The 22,074-nt window shown below is 42.6% G+C and overlaps 1 protein-coding gene across 1 annotated transcript; it reads right to left on the bottom strand.

The window, feature by feature from the left end:
- Positions 1-911: 911 nt before the first annotated feature.
- Positions 912-22,056, bottom strand: OSMR (oncostatin M receptor). The gene is made up of 6 exons (XM_065874220.1): positions 21,984-22,056; positions 13,585-13,757; positions 7,576-7,747; positions 3,071-3,346; positions 1,625-1,754; positions 912-1,074 (listed from the first exon to the last, which is right to left on the bottom strand). The coding sequence occupies exons 1-6, from the start codon at positions 22,054-22,056 to the stop codon at positions 912-914; spliced, it is 987 nt and encodes a 328-aa protein (XP_065730292.1).
- Between the last annotated feature and the right edge of the window lie 18 nt (positions 22,057-22,074).

Raw genomic sequence — 22,074 nt, 5'->3', positions numbered from 1 at the left:
CATTTCATAGGAGAGGCAGGGGTGTGGTCAAAACATAGAAAGAGATATTCAACTTCAGGTTGTACAGATCCAAACCATTGCAAAATACCACTTAACATCCATTCAACTGACAAAAATGCAAAGGGCGACAAAACCAACTTGGAGAGAATATACTGGTACAACCACTTTGGAAGCAAATTTGGCATTATCTTGTAAGTTGAAGAACATTCACATTTTCTGAGTCCTCACCAATTCCATTCTTAGGTATATAGGTATATACGCAAGAAAAACAGCTACAACTCTAGGTGTGTACTGCATATGTATATCACAATGCTCTTACTAACACTGTATCCAAGAGCATAAACCTTGCGACAATCTGAAAATCCACCAAAAGAGATGTATGAAGAAAACACTGTCTATTTATGCAACGAAATCCTCTACAGCAGCGAAAATGGACTGCTGTCGTAGGGGTCAAACGTACACTCAGTAATATGGGTAAATATTAGCAATTTAATATTGAATAAAAGCAATTACTAGCTTGATGTGTCATATACATTAAAACAAAATAAAAACAGTATTTTGGGGATTTCATAAGAAAATGAGAATACATACACATGCACACACACGATTTAAATCTGTTATCTTAGTGGAAGGAGCAGGGTGGGGGGGCTGTGGGATGGGAGATGAAGTAAGTGATTGTCAGATTTCTATTTTGAACTTGAGGTAAGCTCGTTGGTGTTTATTACGTTATCAAAATAAACAAATAATGGGGACCACAAGTCATGCACGCACCCAAGTTTATAACTTGGCACAAACAAGTTATAAACTAACACCTTCGCTTAGGATGTGAATTAGGTGAAAATCTACGGCACGTTTACTTGATCACACAGTGTGTCAAAGAAAGATACGCTCGTGACCACAGTGGGCTACACTCAAGTCTCACCTCGTTGGGTCAGGTTAAAAAGAATACTGACACTTCTTTTTCTTAAGTAGTTTTCAGCCAGGAGTGTGAAGTTATAAGTTTCTTGTGAGTCTTGAGCTACTTGCCAATCACACCAGTTTCTGTGTTTACAAAGTGTCTTTTTTCCGGAAAATCTTAAGGAAAAAAAAAACAAAAAACACCACACAACAATTTCAGGGTTTACATTTTTGTCAATGCAGATATGTATCCCTGAATCCACTGAGTACCCCTGAGACACACTCAGTGGCTTTCAAACTATGTTCCACACGACAGCATCGATCCGTCACCAACAAATACCAATGACGAAAATATTGTTTCAAAAAATTTGACCTATGCGGTTAAATGTGTAATGATGAATTGCTGACTTCTCCTCTTGGGTGGTGAAAACTTTCCTTAGTTTACTTTGGATACTCTTAAAAAGGTAGAAATTAGGTAGACCTAGATTACCACATGGAACTATTTTCATATCAAGATTCACCATTAACAGCCTTTCTTATCATTTTTATGCTACATTGTCCTTTAACAAAACTCAGGTAGAAAGTATTGTATACCTGTGACCACTTAAAGATTTCTTCCTGACCCTGGCAGGTGGTTTGAAAATATTTGTTCCAATTTTCTGTAACACTGTCACAAGTACCTTAAACAAGGAAGAATCCGTCACTAATGTAACCAAAGCTCACTTACGATTCAAATAAAGTATAGCTTTGGGAAGGCTGTTTAGTCAAGCCAGTGTCGCTCCCGGGATCCCAAGTACAGGTCAAAGTCTTGAGGTCCTGGGTTTCACAAGAAAAGTCCTTGGGCTCTTCAAGCACTTCTGTCCGTACAAGGAAAAAAGAGATGAAAGACCTAGCTGGAGCTCTTTATCGAAAGACAAGTGAAATGGAAAGTTCTCTTTGGGGTCTGAGGCCACAGAGTTGCTCTGAACAATGGAAAGATTACTTCAGTGGGGGCCAACGCATCAGCAGCTCCAGAAAGGCACACTGCGGGTACCTCATCTTGGTCCCTACTCTTTCCTTCCCTGCTGCTTTGCTGGGGTATCACCGAGGATGGCAGACGTGTACTGCATGTGGTCTGCACTCTGTCTACCTGATGAAAGTTGTAGCCCCAGTGCCTGCTAGCAGCATTCAACAGTACTGCCACATGCAGACGGAGTGAACAGAACAATGAATGAATGGGGTCAGCGTTGCTTGGTGTTTCATTGTAGATGCCCTGGCTCACAGGGAACCTGGGCTGTGCTTGGGATGCCGGGAAGCCAGATCTGGGGACCCTGCTAACCTCAGCAGCTGGAGGCTGAGAGTTCCAAGAAATGTACGGGCAGCCAAGTCCCCGAGGCACCGCAGTTCTCGGAGGCCACGCCAAGTGGCACAGGTGACCAGGCGTCTGGGAGATCAAAACAGCCTTTGGCAGGGGAAGCAGGGAGGGAGGAGTTGCAGATACCGCCCCACTGTGCAGGGGAAGGGAGGCCACTGGGTGAGCACACAGACCTACAGGGAAAGTGAAACGCTGCCTTCTCTCCCTTCGCCATCACCCATGGAGGTACCTGACACCTCCGCACCCAGTTAAGAACAGCAGCGGCCTCATCTGCGGAAGTCCTACCGCGTGCGGCCACCATACCGGTGCGGGGCCCTGGCCGTATGCAGTAACCCTCACAACAGCCGTTACTGGGCCCATTCACAAAGGAGAACACTGAGCTGAAGAGGCTGGGAAACCTGGCCAAGAAGGCACTCCCAGCCGTGGCAAGAAGAGTCAAACCTGGGTCTTCGGCCACCACCTCGGCTGTCTCTCTAGGGCCATCCAGCCTGCAGCCCCTCTCCTCCCTCTCCCAGCCTGCAGCCATTCCAGCATGGCTAACGCAAAGCAGGACATCTTCCCAGTGGTCCAGGTCATGACCTGAACTTTCTCCCGAACGCTCTTGCTTCCTAGGAATAAAACTGTCAGTAAACTCAAGAAAACAACAGGAAATCCGACAAGTATTGCTTCAGACTGTCTTTGCCAGAGTCTCTCCTAGAAGACTTGGGAAACAAAAGAAAATTGAGGCCACGAGTGGAAACGTTTCCTTGTCTTCTGGGAAAGGAAATTTGATCTATTCCACAGGAAATGGGAGGGGGGCACAGAGATGTGTACACTCACTTGAGACAAAGAGAACGATGCCTCCCAAAACACCTCCCTGGTCCACCTTACAGAAGACATTTGTCCCTTTTTCCCTAATAAAAGACACGTTCTTCAACTCGAATGCAGACACACTTCGATCAAGCTGTTCTCCATATATCTGTACACCTTCCAAATAACAGGATATGTTATCCTGATGGATCCTAGAAACGTAACAAATGGTGACGTTGGAGCCTTCTTCCACCAGCTTATCTTTAGGGAAAACAAACAATGGATCATGTCCAAGCATATTCTGTGCTGCAAGATAAAAGAAGACAGCTCAGTTAGACTCGGACACAAAAGTCAAACCAGCCCCCTCCTGCCTCACTCTCAACAGATAACTTTAGCTTTTTCTGCCTCCTGGAGAAAACAGGAACCTAAAATTTCTACAGCAAATCTATAAACTTTGGTGTGTGCGAACAATCCTCTGTACCATCCCTCCTCCTGTCGCGATAATACCACTGCTCTTGTTCTTACTATGGAGACTGCACCATGACTGTCGCTCTGCGATGATCGTGTCATTCCTGCTTATAGGTTATTAGGACAGCAGTAGCTGCTCTGTACTAATCCCAGCCATGTGGGAGGCCCTGTGTTAAGTGCTTATGTATATTCTCTCTTGTCATCCTTACCACCTTACAGCAATGGGGTGGGCAGGACTGAGCCCAAGTTCACTCACCCAGCAAGTGGCAAAGCCACATTCACACCCACCAGATCTGCCCAGCTCCCAAGCCACGTGTCCCTCATAATCTCTAAATTGTCCTGTAGATCACTCCTCTTCCACCTTCTCAGATGCCATGCACCCAAAGAGCTCCTTTCATTTCCATCTTCCGTCTGTGTGGCCCATCAGCACGTAAGAATCCTCAGGTCTCTGTCATTTTAGGCAAACTCACCATCCTCCATGCCTCCCTCCAGCCTCCTCTCCACCCGCTCCTCCACAGTCAGCCTCCCCAAGGACCTGCCTGTGCCCATCGCTCAGCTGTCGATCACCCCCTGCTCACCTAGGCCCCTGCAGTCTGGCTGCTGGCCCACCAGGGCTATAAAATTGCCATCACTAAGGTCACCCAGGTGGAGTGGCCTGGGTGTGGGATTTTCTTTTAAGGTCCCCAGATGATTCTATGTGCAGCCATGGTTGAGAATCATTGCTTTGGGGATTAGGAATAATCAGCCTTGAAAGAAATCAAAGAAGAACATGAAAAGATGGAAAGATATATCCTGTCTTGGATTGGAAGAATCAATATTGTCAAAGTGACTATACTACCCAAGGTAATCTACAATCCCTAACAAATTACCAATGACATTTTTCATAGAACTAGTACAAAAAATTTGTATGGATACACGAAAGACCCCAAATAGCCAAAGCAATCTTGAGAAAGAAAAATGGAGCTGGAGGAATCAGGCTCCCTGACTTCAGACTGTACTACAAAGCTACAGTCATCAAAACAGTATGGTACTGGCAAAAAAAACAGAAATATAGATCAATGGAAAGGGATAGAAAGCCCAGAGATAAACCCACACCTATAGTCACTTATTCTATGACAAAGGAGGCAAGAATATACAACAGAGAAAAGACAGTCTCTTCAATAAATGGTGCTGGGAAAACTGGAGAGCTACAGGTAATAAAATGAAATTAGAACATTCTCTAACACCATACACAAAAATAAGTTCAAAATGAATTAAAGACCTAAATGTGAGACCAGATACTATAAAACTCCTAGAGGGAAACGTAGGCAAGACACGCTTTGACGTAAATCACAGCACTATCTTTTTTGGTTTCACTCCTAGAGTAATGAAAATAAAAACAAAAATAAACAAGTGGTACCTAATTAAAGTTAAAAGCTTTTGCACAGCAAAGGAAACCATAAACAGAATGAAAAAACAGCCCTCATAATGGGAGAAAATATTTGCAAATGAAGCAACCAACAAGGGATTAATTTCTAAAATATACAAACAGTTCATGCAGCTCAATATCAAAAAAACAAACAACCCAATCAAAAAATGGACAGAGGACCTAAATAGACATTTCTCCAAAGAAGACATACAGAGGGCCCAAAAAGCACATGAAAAAATGTTCAATATCACTAATCATTTTAGAAATGCAAATCAAAATGACAATGAGGTATCACCTCACACTGGTCAGAATGGCCATCATCAAAAAGTCTACAAACAATAAATGCTGGAGAGGGTGTGGAGAAATAGGAATGTTCCTACATTGTTGGTGGGAATGTAAATTGGTGTAGCCACTATGGAGAACAGTATGGAAGTTCCTTAAAAAACTAAAAATAGAGCTACCATATGATACTACAATCCCCCTCCTGGGCATATATCCAGAGAAAACCATAATTTGAGATACATGCACTCCAATGTTCATTGCAGCACTATTTACAATAGCCAGGATGTGGAAGTAACCTAAAAGTCCATTGACAGATAAATGGATAAAGAAGATGTGATACATATATGCAATGGAATAGTACTCAGCCATAAAAAATAATGAAATAATGCCATTTGTAGCAACATGGATGGACCTAGAGATTATCATACTGAGTGAAGTAAGCCAGACAGGGAAAGACAAATAACATATGATAGCATTTATATGTGGAATCAAAAAGAAAAGAAAAAGACACAAATGAACTTATTTCCAAAACAGAAAGAGACCCACAGATACAGAAAATAAAAACTTATGATTACCAAAGGGGAAAGGAGGGTGGGGGGAAGGGATAAATTAGGAGTTTGGAATTAACATATAAACACTACTATGTATAAAATAGATAACCAACAAGGACCTACTGTATAGCACAGGGAACTATACTCAATATTATGTAATAACCTATAAGGGAAAAAAATCTGAAAAAAAAAATGTATAACTGAATCACTGTGCTGTATACCCCAAACTTACAGGATATTGTAAATCAACTATACTTCAATAAAAAAAAATTTTTTAAGGAATAATCAGCTTTTCTTGAGTTAGTTTGGAGGTTATAGTTTTGGTAAACCTAGTCCACTGTACGAAAGTTGTTGATAATGTTGTTCTTTCCTTCTCTATTGCTACCTTTTTAATCTCTATTTTTTCTGTTAAGTGTGTCTCTCAGCAATAGGATGTGATGGTTAAGAGAATGGCCTCTGGAGCCAGATTGTCCAGGTTAGAATTCTGGCTCTACCACTTCCTAGCCTGATGACCCTGCATGGGATTTTTTTTTTTTTTTTTTTTTTTTTTTTTGGCGGTACGCGGGCCTCTCACCGCCGTGGCCCCTCCCACAGCGGAGCACAGGCTCCGGATGTGTAGGCCCAGCGGCCACGGCCCACGGGCCCAGCCGCTCCGCGGCACGCGGGATCCTCCCGGACTGGGGCACGAACCCGCGTCCCCTGCACCGGCAGGCGGACTCTCAACCACTGCGCCACCAGGGAAGCCCTGCATGGGATTTTTTTAAAGCTATCTGTGCCTCAGTCTCCTCATCTGTGAAGTAGGGATAAGAATTATATGTATTTCATAGGGCTGATGTGAAGATGAAATTAATACATATAGTGCCGAAAGCAGTGACTAGAATGCAGATTTGATTCTATTATTAGTATTAAATTAATCATTGGGCCTCTCATGCGTTAACATGCTATCAGTTTGAATGAATACATTTGCATAAACACTTAGCTAAGGAATGGTTCTCTTGACAGGAATTTCAGATAATCTGTCAACGTATATAGTTGAGAGCACCAAATGCCAGTGCTTTACAACTAACCTGTAGCTTAGCTGAAGCATAAGAAATTGTGCAAAATGCTAAATTTTAATAACAAAATAATCAAAATTAAGAGACCTTTTAGTAATTAAACATAATTATCCATGATCTCTCTCATAATTATCCATGATCTCAAATCAAGAACTGCTTCCAGTTTTCCATATTTCCCTCCCTTGTCTCTACATTAGGGGTTGACAAGCTATGGCCCATGGGCCAATTCCAGACGCCATCTGTTTTTGTAAATAAAGTTTTATTGGAACACAACCACTCATTTATTTACACTCTGCCTATGACTGCTCCCATGCTACAATGGCAGAGTTGAATAGTCACGATAGAGAATGTAGGGTTGTAAAACCTAAAGTATTTCCTATCTTGCCCTTTACAGAAAAAGCTTCCCAAATTCTGCTCTAGATGAATACACATTTTGTGTTGTTCTAACAAAAACATATGTACAATTTATGTCCTGTTTTGTTCACTTAGCATTCTATAATATACACACTTCACACCTATGGAAAATGAATACTAAATTGTCTGAATTTGCATAATTACCTCAATGAATAAATTCAGAGGGAAAATCCTTAGACCTCTGTCTCCTGGTGGCAAGTTTCACACCTATGCTTTTTAGACCCAATAGGAGCCAAAGAAAAATAATGCTGGTGTCTACCCAGGGTTTCTCAACAGGGACTTCCACTATTTGACTACTGGTCCCCGAGAAATATTAGATAGTAAACCCCTTCACTCTTTTATCACCTCACTTCTTACCATCTGCTTCCTCCCATGAACTCCAGTTGCTCCAGAACCCTGGCTTGGGAATCCTGGCGTCATCCACCATACTCCTCATTCTTATAAAGTGTGCCGCACATTCCAGAGGAAGCTCGGATTCCCAGCTCCAATGCAGGACTTGGTTCCGCTTCACAGTGGTGCTGTAGTTCTCCTAGAAATAAAGAGAAATACTTGGAAACATATAGCCGTGTGGTCCTGGGAAATGGCTTGGCTGGACTTATCCCAAAGCACACACCCAAGAGTCCACTGTAACTCCAGGATATGGACAAATGCAGTCTGTTCTCAGCCAGCCAGCTTCCGAGCTCTGACGGCCCAGCAAGGAACCAGCCTTGGCCTCCTGCCTTTCGAAAACTTGGCTCCCAACCCCTCTGGGCCTCCAATTCCAGAGGGCTCAAGTGAGAGAGAAAACAGAAGCTACTGGAGTCTTGGGGGAAAAGATCAGAGAAAGAAGGTGTGCACACAGTGCTGGTCACAAGAGCGTGCTAAGAAGATTCTTGCACACTAGAGAATTAATTGAGGCACCCTTTTAAAAATGAGCAAGATTGATGAGAATTTTCTAATATTCATCAGATCAAGTTGGCCCAATCTCAGTAGAGCGGGCAGTCGTTCATGGTTCCCAGGAATTCCACTGTCTCCCAGAAGTCAATAGATGACTCCCAATGATTGCTTTGGTTTTTGTCTCCTGTCTTTTCAGATACGGTGGCCACATGGACCATCGCCCCTCCCTTGAGCTCCAACCTTCAGAATCTTTAGTCCCCAGAGATGTCAACCTCATGGGAACGCCCTACACTGTGCTCTTGGGAAGCCTGTCCAAGTTGTACTGTAATTTGCTTTTCCCGCACAGCGTTTAGTCTTAATCTTTCTAAGACAGTGGTATTTTCATTCTTTAACGCAATAAACTTCAACAGCTCCTTCTACACCTGACCCTGTCGTCCAAGGCCATTTACAGTATGACTCCAACTGCCTCTCCCTTGCAGGACTCCTGTCTCCAGACACAGTGGTCCGCCCCACACTTCGGGAAGAGCTGTATGCTTTACTCCACAGTACTTGCTCACGCGGCCTTCCAGGTTTCGCGTCCCCAACTCTCCCTCTGAATTGGGAATTAGTCCCAACCTTCAAGCCCCTGTTATACCCCATCTTCTTCATGAAGTCTTTCTTGCTCTTCCTTCTGGTTTCCTCCCATCCCCACCTCTGCCCGAGCTCCCCTGCATACTGGGGGTAGTTGGTGGCATTTCATCTGTGGTTATGCCTCTGACTCAAGTATGGCACCCAGAAAGCAGGGAATGGGCTTCATTCTTCTTCGTGGACCATAGCTCCAGGCACCCATGCTTTCAGTGGGCCCCTCCAGGACGCCTGCTTTCTGCACCCACAGCTGGGAGACAGGGACAACAAAAATCTTGCCCTTCCTGGGGAAAACTGAGTCTGCATCCATTTTTCTAAGGGCCAATGGCAAGTCCTACAGTGAAGACGAGGGGGGTGGCACACACGTCACACGCAACCAGACTTGGAGGCCTTCCTCCACCTGTGCCTTCCCCTCCCCAGGCCGCCAACCTTAAACAGTGGCCTTGGCCGAACCAAACACAGCCCCGGAAGGAGAAGCACTTCGTCCACCTGAAAGGCACCTAGTCGTGCACGTCCTTTCTCACGCTAAGCAGAACTCCCATTTGTAAAACATTTATATTATTTCGGTTTATTGTATTCCTTTATCCCTAGATTACAAAACATTTTTTTTTTTTTTTTTTTTTTTTTTTTTTTGCGGTACACGGGCCTCTCACTGTTGTGGCCTCTCCCGTTGCGGAGCACAGGCTCCGGACGCGCAGGCTCAGCGGCCATGGCTCACGGGCCCAGCCACTCCGCGGCATGTGGGATCTTCCTGGACCGGGGCACGAACCCGTGTCCCCTGCATCGGCAGGCGGACTCTCAACCACTGCGCCACCAGGGAAGCCCCAAAACATACATTTTTAAGTACAAGTTCTGTGGTCCTGATCCATGCAACACTTACTGTCTAATACGAGCGATCACAGGTACCTTTTCTTAATTATTATTTAAGAACCAATACCAAAATAAATAAATAAAAGGAACTCTGTCAGTCCTAGTGACCTCGCTGTAATGTCAACAAGCCGCCGGCTGGATTTTGCCTCCCCCATCTCTTGGGAATTCGGCCACTTCTCTTGTCACCACGGTCACCACCCACTCCAGGCCCTTCTCCTCTAGACCGACCCCGCTGCTTGCTTCCATTCCAAATGGTCACACTTCACCTCCTCCAGTTCTCCCAACTTCTCTCCACTGTGTGGCCGGAGTGAGCGTTCTTTAAGACTTCCAATCAGAGCTCATCACTCCGCTTCTCACCGCTCCCTGGATATAAAACAGCACCTGGGCATGACCCTCGGTGTGTGTGTGGTCTAGCCCTGTCCTGCCCACCCCACATGCCCCGCGCTTTCAGGCCTGAAGGCTCCCAGCCCCTTTCACTCAGGACCTCTGCTCACCCCAGCTGGATCTTCCTGGGACATTCCTCCTCACCCTCCAGGCTAAATTAGCTTCTCATCTTCTTTCCTATTTTGGCTCCAACTGCCCTTCCTCTAAGGTGCTGGAGAAGGTCAGGCCTGATCTCACCCCACAGCCCCGTGTCAGCGACCTGCACTCCTCACGCCTGGGATACTCTGAGTTGCGTGATCATCTCCTTATTTGTGCTCAGCACTCACAGCCCCATGCCTGGAATAATGCCTGGACCTGAGCCCACAGTCTAAAACTCTGTGCTGAAGGGTTTCATCCGTTCATTACTATGCAGTGAGCTCTGTTTTTCCCAGACACTCTCTGTGTGGATTCCGTCTGACCACAAGTTGTGCTCTGTGGTCTTTATAGGCCCGTTGTGGAGGAGATAAAACCTTTCGTTGAATGCCTCAATTCAGCAACTTTTAAAAATGTGATGACTGTGTCTGGGCTGTTTTCATTCATCCCAGTGGCAAGTTTAATTGGGCCCTGGCAGACATTAGTATGTTACAAAAACCCGGCATTTACACAGAAGTCCAACAGAGATCACTGATTCATTCCTGAGAAGTGAGCTCATCCCTCACTGACTCGCGCTCCAAGCCTCCTTCCAAGCTTGAGCTGCTACTCTACTCTGCCTTCTCCTGCCATTGACGGAACCGTAAAGCAAGTGGCTGGAGAGGCTGCGGGCAGAACCCTGGCCAGGGTGAGCACGTAGTGCAGCCTGAGTGGCCAGCGCCGGCCAGGAGGCAGCTCAGAGTCCCTGGTCCAGCTGTGACAGCCTCGGTCAACATGCTTCTCCTGTGGCTTGTTTGGGAACAAAACAGTCTGAGGCATGAGTGAGGGTGCGTTACAGGGACCTGCTCTATGAAAGGGAGATCACGGTCCAGACGGAAGCGACCTCTCTCAGCTGCTTTGTCTGACCCTTAACCGGAGGGGGACCTTATGTCTGTCCTTGACTTCAGGCCTGAGAGGTTCAGACAAGGGCTTCTCTTGGCATCGTCTGTTCTGGGACACGTGGAGACTGATGACCTGGGAAGACGGCATGCGGCTGTCACCCCTGTGGGGGGCCCGGGGCTCCAGCCAGAAACAGAGCTGCCTTGAGAGGGGCAGTTCCCTCCTCTGGGTGTGGCAGGTCCTCCACCACCCAACCCCAGCAGGAAAAGGGAGAGTTCTGTGTGGACACGGTCAGGGTGAGGCCGTCTCAGTTTTTCTTAAATTGTCCTCTTAGCGTTGTTCTGTGTGTCCTGGACTTTCTCAACTGTGCTGTAAACAATTCAAGGTCAAAGGTGATTTTTCTTTTCCTGTTCCTGACATCTGGCATAGGCAGGTATGATCATCTTTTGTCAAATGAATAAATGACAGGAAAAAGAAGAAAAAAAAAAAAAGCAGCACCACAAACCTCTCTGTGCCTTAGTTTTCTCCTCTGTTGGGATCAGGCTGGCCTGGGTGTTATGGGGACCGTATAACCGACAAGGCAAAACTACCCTCAAACATCTCCAGCCTTGGTAGGTTACACAAGGAGGTTTCACCAGTGGCTTTACCTTGAAAAGAGAACTACCTGAATCAAAGGTGTAAACAGATACGAACAACTGTCTATTCACATGTTGCTATTGTTATTTTCTCTACTATGAAAGCAGAAAGAAGTGTCTTAGAAAAATAAAGAATAGGATCAACTTGGTCTATGGTTAATGTTACTTTCGCTAATGGGGTTAAGTGCTAGTTTTCCACGAATTCCTCCAGCTCTTCTCTCAAATTTCTTTTCCTTAGATAATTCTTAGCCTCAATATGACCTCTGCTCGATGTTGTACTGGGTCCAAATCAACAACCAGTGTATCCATCAACAATACAAAAAATAGGAAAATACAAAAATTATTAGCATGAGGGGGATGGTGGGAAGATGGGCTGGCGGTGGGGAGGGAACAGCTGTACATAAGCATTGCTGTTGTTTAAAGTCAGAACACCAGGGAACACAATGCAAGTGCTTCTTGGATCTGTGTCTCCTGGCCTGCAGAACTAACAATAATAAACTAAGTTTGGCCTCAAAAAAAAAAAAAAAAAACAACCCAACACCGAACAACTCTCATGGTGGGAAGCTGCCCTTTGAGGGGTGGAATTCTAGACCTGGTATCAATCCTAAATCAACAGTCAGAATGATATTTAACTTAGGCCACTCACTCAGATCTCAAATGCAGTGATGGATAAGGAAAGTAACTGGAGCCTTTAAAGCTAGTAGCCTTTATGCTTTGCTAAAGGAACTGACCACCTGGCTCCCTGTACTCACGCCTCCAGCACCTGAGAGGAGAGTGGCCGTCCACTAGCAAACGGAGGTCCCCAGTAATGACACAGCACTGTGTTGCCCTTCCCTCCAACGCAAATTCTCTGTTCCCTTCAGTGGGAAAATATCTCACTGTCCTTCAACATCCCATGCTAATAAATGATCATGAGGTGGGCATAGATTATTAAGGTTCCCTGCACCATAAATGGTAATTGAAAGAAACTACCAAAGTTTGTAAAGCAATTATACTCCAATATAGATGTTAGGAAAAATAAATAAATCAACTACCAAAGTGTCCCAATGCACTAGATGGGGAAGCATCACACAAAACAGACACAACCATGATTTAAACCAGACAAGTGAAAAATCGCTCCCAAATAATTCAAAGGCAAAAAGTGTGTGAAATTCAGGACTTTCTTAATTTAATTTGTGGTAGAAAAAGCCACATATGAGGCAACAAAGGACTCTAAGTTACTCTCCAACATGGCCCATGGAGAACCTCTTCACTGATTAGGGCAGAAAATGCTAGAATGGTTTATTCCTTGCATCTCAGCATAGCATTAGTAAAGAAACAGCCTGCGAGCCACAGGGGCATGAAAAATGTTGCCAAACTCCTACATCTGATTTAGGAAGATCTCTGGTGGACAGGGAAGGAAGAAGGAAGAGGAATAAGGTGATTGATCTTCATGGATTTTTGGAATCCAGTATTCACAAGGACAGACCCCAACAGCTTCCACAGGGAACAGAGCAGAACTGAGAAAATGATCTGATTCGTAGCACAGCCCATCCAACCTACCAAACCAATATTGTCATGTTATTTTGTCCGGAACCCTCTTTTTTTTTTTTTTTTTTTTTTTTTTTGTGCGGTACGCGGGCCTCTCACTGTTGTGGCCTCTCCCTTTGCGGAGCACAGGCTCCAGACGCACAGGCTCAGCGGCCATGGCTCACGGGCCCAGCCGCTCCGCGGTGTGTGGGATCTTCCCAGACCGGGGCACGAACCCGTGTTCCCTAGCATCGGCAGGCAGACTCTCAACCACTGCGCCACCAGGGAAGCCCTGTCCGGGACCCTCTTAACTAAAAACACAGAAATGTGATTATTTACGACAACTATTCTGAGTTGCCCAAATATTTCCATATTGGGATTTGGGGGGATGTTATAAAAGATAAAACACAGTGTCAGAAAAGGATTTTTTAAATATTGAGCGAAAAAGAAAAATACTTACCACCCAGATGACATTGGATGTTTTAAATCTACTGATCTGTATCTGAAAAACCATTTTCAATTCCTGATGATAAGCGAGGCTGTGGACAGTCCATTGTAAATGCAAACACTGACACGTAGAATTGACAGAAACTTTCAGCGATTCAGGAGTTAATGGTAAAGGCTCAGATAAGACTGAAAGGCCAAAACAAGATATGAAATAACATTTAATAGGAGTATGATTGAATAGTCACAGATAATTAAACTGTTCAATATCATCATTGTTTAGCTGTGGAAATTATTGCTCACATATACATTCTAGAATTAGACACTTTGAAAACCTGGAGGGAATTCAGAAATCACTCAGCAGATAAAGAATTTAAGACCTAGATGAATGAAATGACTTGCTCAATGATACACAGCAAATTAATAAATTGATAAACAGCTTCACAAGACAAAAGGATACTCTATTGAACAATCTAAATGGTTCAGAAATTTGTAATAAGGCTGAATAAAGAAAGAGGACATTTTGCTATAAATTTCATTTCAAGAGGACTTTTTGCTATAAATAAAGAAAGAGGACATTTTGCTATAAATTTGCTATAAGAGAACATCTAAAATGAAAGTTTTCTTTTTGGAAGTCAGTATTTCATAGTTTATTAAGTAGCTATAAAGTGACAGCAAGTTCCATCTCTAGATATTATTGCTTAAATCTCAATGCACTGAACTTAAAACACCTCTGGCAAGAATTCACTGGACTCTTCGGATGAGACTAGGCACTTAGTGTGAAATAAAATAATTGTGACAAGGTTTCTAGCTCAAGGAAGGAACCTAGCTGGAGAGACACAACAGACTCGTAAGAAGTAATGAGTCATTGCAAGTTTAGAATATTTAGTGGTGTGATAGAGTCTGTCAAAGAGCAGAGATTCAAACACAAAACAGATTTGCTGAGGTCAGTGAGCTAGGAAACAGCCCAGAGAGAGGATGGGGCCTGATGGAGTGAGTGAGATCACTGCTAATTCTTGGAGAAGAACAAAGCACCACTTTTTACATAAGCAGAGGAAATGCTGTACAGATTCAAAAGGAATTGTGTATTGCCGAATCAACTGGTTTCACTCCCTTCTGAGGGAGTCTAAAGTAAACTGGGAATGGTGCAAAGGTACTGAAAAGATTAAGACTGTAGAGAAAAAAACAACTGATAATTGATGGTCCATGGTGGAGCAGATTTCATCTTTTCAGCATTCATTTTTCTAGTTCTTTGGGGGTTTCCCCTAGTGATCTGAGACCCTCTGGCACCTAGTTTAAAAGGCAAGAGAGTATGTTCTTTTGAGAATAAAAATGGAAAGAATCTCTAATACTGGAAAAAAATGTTCCAAAACTGCCATTCTACATGTGCTATTTTTCTCACAGAGAGGTAAAAATAACAGCAACAAGATTGAACACGTACTATTTACCAGGCACACTGCTAGGTGCTTTACATACGTTGTCTCGTGTAATGCCCACTGTAAAACTCAGACAGTAATTTTTTATAGATGGGGAAACTAAAATTCAGTAAGCTTAAATGATTTACACAAAGCTATATGGGATTTAAGTATAGATCTAATACCAAAACCTTGCTCCCCTTTACTGCACTGCCCGCCAACTGTTAAGGCAGGCGCATCCTGCCCAATCAAAGGTCACATGGAATGGGATGTCGAGAAGCATGCTGCATGGCTCCCACCATGTCCTGCCAAACTCAGGATACAAATGAAAAGGACGGGGCTCTGGACCCAGCCAGATAAGCTGAGAAGCATTCCTGGTAGATATAAGCATGAAGTTTTTCATGTGAATGGTCCACATGGTAGACAGGTTCGTGATCCAAGTAAAGCATTAGCCTCAGAATTTATTTTTAAAAATCTCAGAAAATTCATTCTATGGAAGTTAGGTTAACAAGAGTGTCCATAAAATCCAAGTTATTAGCCATCAATGACTATCTTCCCAAAAAGATACCCATCCTTTGTAATATTTTGTAAATGCGGTGCTGGGGACGGCTAGAGTACCAGTTAAAATCTCAGTATGGACTCCCATGACCTTGGATTTGGCAGCGGGTCCTTAGATATGACATGAAAGCATGAGCCAAAAAAGAAAAAAATAGATCAATTGAATTCCATCAAAATTAAAAACTTTTGTGCATCAAAGGACCTTGTCAAGAAAGAGAAAAAAAACTAAGAATGGGAGAAAATATTTGCAAATCACTTATCTAGCATCCAGAATATATAAAGAACTCTTACAACTCAACGACTAAAAGACAAACAAGTCAGTTTAAAAAATGGGCAAATGACTTGAATGGGCATTTCTCCAAAGAAGATGTACAAATGATGAAAAAGCACATGAAAAGATGCTCAACATCATTAGTCATTAAGGAAATGCAAATCAAAACCATAATGAGATACTATCTTACACTCACAGGATGGCTATAATTTTAAAAATGGAAATAAGCATTGTGAGGATATTGAGAAATTAGAACCTTTGTACATTGCTGGTGGGGACGTAAAATGGCTTTAGCATGGTAGAAAACATTTTGGAAGTTCCTCAAAGAGTTAAAATCACCATATGACCCAACAATTCCATTCCTAGGTATATATCCCAAAGAATTGAAAGTAGAGACTCAAATACTCGTACACAAATGTTTGTAGCAGCACTATTCACAATAGCCAAACGGTGGCAACAACCCAAATGTCCATCAGCAGATGACTGGATGAACAAAATGTGGTATATCCATTCGATGGAATAAGGAATGATGCTACAAATTAGGCAAACCTTGAAAACATTACACTAAGTGAAAGAAGCCAGATATAAAAGGTCTCATATACATAGTATGTTTCAATTCATATGAAATATTCAGAATAGATGAATCCATAGAGAGATAAAGCAGATTGGTGGTTGCCAGGGGCTGAGGGAGGGAGGAATAGGGGATAATTTCTTAATGATTACAGGCTTTCCTTTGGGGATAATAAAAACGTTTTGGAACTATATAGGGGTGGTAATTGCAAAACATATTCAATGTATTAAATGTCACTGATTTGTCCACTTTAACCATAAACTGATTAATTTTGTTACATGAATTTCACCTCAATAAAAATTATTTTTAAAATATACATGATCATGATAAAAATGTTCAAATAATACAGAAATTGAATCCCCAGCATCCTACCAACTCCACTCTCACTCCATTGCCAAGTTCAAATCATGTATGTTTTGCTTGATTTTTTTCCATACACTTAAAAAAATCATATTGAACTATGCACTCCATTTTATATTTTTTAAAGTACTTACACTATTTTTAAAAAGCTATAAAGAGAAGTGAAACTAAAATGTTAACAGTCATTTCTGGATGGTGAGGTTGAGTGATTTTAACTTTCTATTTTTTTTTATTTTTTCTTATTTTTTTTTTAATTTTTTTTTAACTTTCTTTTTTATGCTTTTCTGTACTTTGCGAATGTTCTTTAGAAAACACGTATTACTTTCAGAACCATATAATATGCTAGATATTTTTTTTTTTTTTTTTTTTTTGCGGTGCGCGGGCCTCTCACTGTTGTGGCCTCTCCCATTGCTGAGCACAGGCTCCGGACGCGCAGGCTCAGCAGCCATGGCTCACGGGTCCAGCCGCTCCGCGGCATATGGGATCTTCCCGGACCGGGGCACGAACCCGTGTCCCCTGCATCAGCAGGCGGACTCTCAACCACTGCGCCACCAAGGAAGCCCTAGATTTTTTTTTTAACATCTTTATTGGAGTATAATTGCTTTACAATGGTGTGTTAGTTTCTGCTGTATAACAAAGTGAACCAGCTACATGTATACATATATCTCCATAGCCCCTCCCTCTTGCGTCTCCCTCCCACCCTCCCTATCCCACCCCTCTAGGTGGTCACAAAGCACCAAGCTGATCTCCCTGTGCTATGCGCTGCTTCCCACTAACTATCTATTTTACATTTGGTAGTGTATATATGTCCATGCTACTCTCTCACTTCGTCCCAGCTTAGCCTTCCCCCTCCCTGTGTCCTCAAGTCCATTCTCTACCTTTGCATCTTTATTCCTGTCCTGCCCCTACATTCTTCAGAACCTCTTTTATAGATTCCATATATATGTTAGCATATGGTATTTGTTTTTCTCTTTCTGACTTACTTCACTCTGTATGACACACTCTAGGTCCATCCATCTCACTACAAATAACTCAATTTCATTTCTTTTTATGGCTGAGTAATATTCTGTTGTATACATGTGCCACATCTTCTTTATCCATTCATCTGTTGATGGACACTTAGGTTGCTTCCATGTCCTGGCTATTGTAAATAGAGCTGCAATGAACATTGTGGTACATGACTCTTTTTGAATTATGGTTTTCTCTGGGTATATGCCCAGTAGTGGGATTGCTGGGTCATATGGTAATTCTATTTTTAGTTTTTTAAGGAAGCTCCATACTGTTCTCCATAGTGGCTGTATCAATTTACATTCCCACCAACAGTGCAGGAGGGTCCCCTTTTCTCCACACCCTCTCCAGCATTTATTGTTTGTAGACTTTTTGATGATGGCCATTCTGACCTGTGTGAAGTGATACCTCATTGTAGTTTTGATTTGCATTTCTCTGATAATTAGTGATGTTGAGCATCCTTTTGTGAGGTTGATGGCAATCTGTATATCTTCTTTGGGGAAATGTTTATTTAGATCTTCTGCCCATTTTTGGATTGGGTTGTTTTTTTTATATTGAGCTTAATATGCTAGATTTTAAAAGAAATATTAAGATACCTGGTTCACTTCACTACAATGACACTGCAGAATGCATAATTTAGTCTTCTAAATTTACACCAAAAGGCTGAGCCCCAGTTATCTTTCCAGTTTTATTCCCCACTGAAAGTTAATAAATTGGCATTCTGATTCTTAACGAGTTTGGGCAGAGTGAATCATGTATCAGGCCCTATTCACTCAAAGGTAAATGAAGTAAGTTGGAATTCCTGAATGCTCAAAGCCCAAACATGGTGGTCATATTCTATTGCTATTTGGCTAGAGGTTTTATCTCCTCTGTGAATAAAATGTCTCAATTCTCTAGTTAGAGGCAACAGCTGTTATTCATTCTCTCCCTAAATCTGTGTCTTCCAAGCCTCATACAGTGAACTAGCGGGAGATGGGGAGAGATGAAAGGGCAGATCCCTTATGGAATGGGGGAAGTTGTTTCAGTAGCCGTGGAGCCATCAGCACCAGGGAAGCAGGGTATATGCAAAGTCACCCCACCTTTCCTAGCCCTCATTTCATCTTGCCTGTATGGTCGTTCGTTGCTGTCAGTCTCACTCTAGATTCAAATTTCCTGGAGGACAGAGGCGGAGGCTTATGCACCTTTGAACAAACTCTTGTCCCCAGAACTTGGCATGACGTCTTACCCACAGCAGATGCGGATCTCAAATCACAGATCCAGCATCACCATGATATCAAGTGCCTGCCTGACAAGCAGCCCCTCACTAATAATTCGTCCTTCCTGGCAATCTCTTCTCCCCAGGGCTGCTTTTCCCACCCAGCGTGTGAGCCCTGATCTCAGCGTGCTGTCATAGCCTGTTGTGTGTTTGTCTCTCCGCAGACTGTGAGCTGAACATGGGTGGGACTGAGTCTTACTCAGCACACTGGAACCAAGACCGTAACGTACCTCTCACGGTATAGACACTCCATGGCTGGTTGCTGAATGAGTGAGTCACCTACAAGTATCAACTTTACTTCTGGAAGCTCTAGAAGGCTGCCATATGACGCTTTAGACAAAAGGAGAATTCTTTATATTGACATATGCTCTTGGTGAGTGTTGAGTGACTCAGGTACTCCAGAGACAGCAGTCAGAAATAACTGGGTGGAAAGCAATCTAGGACATCCTTGGGAAATAGCAGGAAATGCCAAGGGAAAGTCAGAGAGATAAAGGAAATTGAGATGAGTAAATTGAAACTAAGAAAAGGGGAGTGACTTTCCCAAGGCCACACAACCCAACCAGAACCCAAGGCTCTTGGCCCAACTCTTTAATTTATAACGCTGTACCGGCGTGTGGCCAAAAAGGGCAGGCTTGGAATCAGACAGACCTAGATCTAGTCACGGACTGTCCTCCTATTTTCCCCAACCTGTTTCTCTGTCTGGTCCCAACAACACTACTTAAGGAAATAAACCGTGGAGCATTCGTAAAATGGGATACCATGCAGCCATTAAATATAATGTTATTTCTAGAAAAACTTTTAACATCAAAGGTAAAAACTCTCATCATATATTGTATTAATTATTTTGATAAGTATATACGAAAGTAAACTTATTAAAGTATATATACTCCACTTGTTTAATAATTTACCTGTATACACTTTAATAAGTATATATAGTATAACTTCCTAGTATATATATTTATATTACATATAATATATATACTTTATACTATATATACTGTAATAACTATATATACTTTACACTAGTTATACTTCAATAAGTATACTTTATATATAAACTTTATACTATATACACTTATTAAAGTATGTATAGTATAAATACTCCCAGTGTACATATAGTATAATTTTACCTCTATAAAAAAAACCCTACACATTTATATCTCTTTCTCTGTCTGTGCATACATACGCACAAGAGACTGGAAGAAAATACATCCAAATGCTAGTCATGATCTCTGGCTGATGGAGAGTGAGCCCAGGGCCAACAGGAAGTGAGCCTGGGCTCTGTCTCATTGGACAGGAGAAGCTAGGTTACCTGAAAGGGAGTCTCAGGCCTGAGCCTGGCTGAGTGATTGAGTGAGAAGCCCAGTGGTTTGAGTGGACATTTAGTAGGTACTGGGTCAGATGCAGCAGAAATCGAGACAAGAAATCCAAGCAGTTAAGGTGAGGACAAAGCAGGATCACTTCGCAAAGCGGGTATGCTTAGCTGAGAAAGCTGGAAGCAGAAACAAAGACTGGTGGAGAGAAAAACAGGTAAATGCAAGTCGGATCTAAATAAAGGAAGCTGAAAGGGTGAGCAACAGAGCTTGCCCTGAGAGCAGAGTCCCTTGTAAGTAGAAGGCTCACAGTGAACACTTGTCAGCTCAGATATGGAGACTTCACTAGGGAAGTGAGCTGGGCCAAAAGCTTAGGGTTAAACACCTGGGTTAAACACCTGGATTCTCTGGAGAGCCTGGAGTTGGGGCCCTGGGTCTGTCTGGGAATCAGGAGCTCTAACTGAGCCTAGACATTCTTATGGTACAGACCACCCACTCAGCCCCAGTGTGTCATGCTTAGATTTTAGCAAGTAAGATCGATAGAGTGAGGGGTATCGATACTACAAAAGAGGAGTCCTCCTAATTTCCACCTTTCAGCTCCAGATTATGGAAGAAACCAACAATCAAACTGTGATTTTTAAGAACCCATAAAAGTAGCACCTTCTCATGTGCCCTGAACCTAATAAAAAACTAAACCCAGACCTCAAGAATATCAGACGGAGAATTGAGCTCTTATCAGAACAAAATCTTCCTTTTATTTCCAAATAGCTTATCACAGAGTTTCAAGGGAAATGGATAACTTCTATGGATATTTCTTGCAAACATCATTTTCATGAATCCATGGACAGGAATTGTGTGAGTAATTACTAAGAGCATATGCCTGTACCCTCTGTTACAAAGGGAGTATACAGCAAAGAATAAATGCAGAAAGAGGAAAAGGTAAAGCTTTATAAAATACAGGTAAAAGCAACACAAACTTTATAAACCCGTAGAAACTCTCTCAAGTTTGAATCTGTCTTCAAACTGGCTCAAAGTGATAAAATATGTATAAACATTTTAATGGTGTTGAATTCTTACTGACTTTATTTACAAAGTTGATTTATGGCCAAATACCTTCGCTGTGGGAGGAGCTAAGAGACAAATACTATTTCTTTACCCATAAACAGCATTTCAGCACTTAGCATATTATCTTGCAGGTAACAGCCTCTCAAAGAACGCAGTTGTAGCACAGCCCAACTTGCTCTAACCTTGCAGCTGACACTGGACACATAACCCATCTCTACCCAGCAAGTTTAGAAGGAACTCCTCTGGCAATGGCCATGGACCATATATTGATCATGACATTCTCTGGGATTAGATTCACTGACAAGTTACCACTGACCAGGAAATCAAGGCTAAGGTATAGCTTACTCCATTGAGCAGGAAATCAAGGTTAAGGTATAGCTTACTCCACTGACCAGGAAATCAAGGTTAAGGTATAGCTTACTGAAATGAGCCATCAAGATCAGGAAGCTCATGACTAAGGTAATCACTGCTACTTACCAATTCCGAGTAATTTTCAAAGAAAAATGACCTGTTGATTTTTCTCCAAAGTACCTGTCACCTTGTTTTTTTTCCCCTAGGTGATTTTTTTTTTTTTTTTAACTGTTCTTTCCACTTCTTACCTTCACTTTCGTAAGTTCTCAAGGACAGCAATGCCAAGAGGAATGTTGTCTGAAAAACTGCAAAGACAGCCATAGGTTCTGGTTTTCTGAA

This window comes from Phocoena phocoena, chromosome 3, assembly GCF_963924675.1.
Source record: "Phocoena phocoena chromosome 3, mPhoPho1.1, whole genome shotgun sequence".
Classification (NCBI taxonomy): domain Eukaryota; kingdom Metazoa; phylum Chordata; class Mammalia; order Artiodactyla; family Phocoenidae; genus Phocoena; species Phocoena phocoena.
The sequence above is the reverse complement of the archived record's forward strand: the minus strand, read 5'-3'. Positions and strand labels throughout refer to the sequence as shown.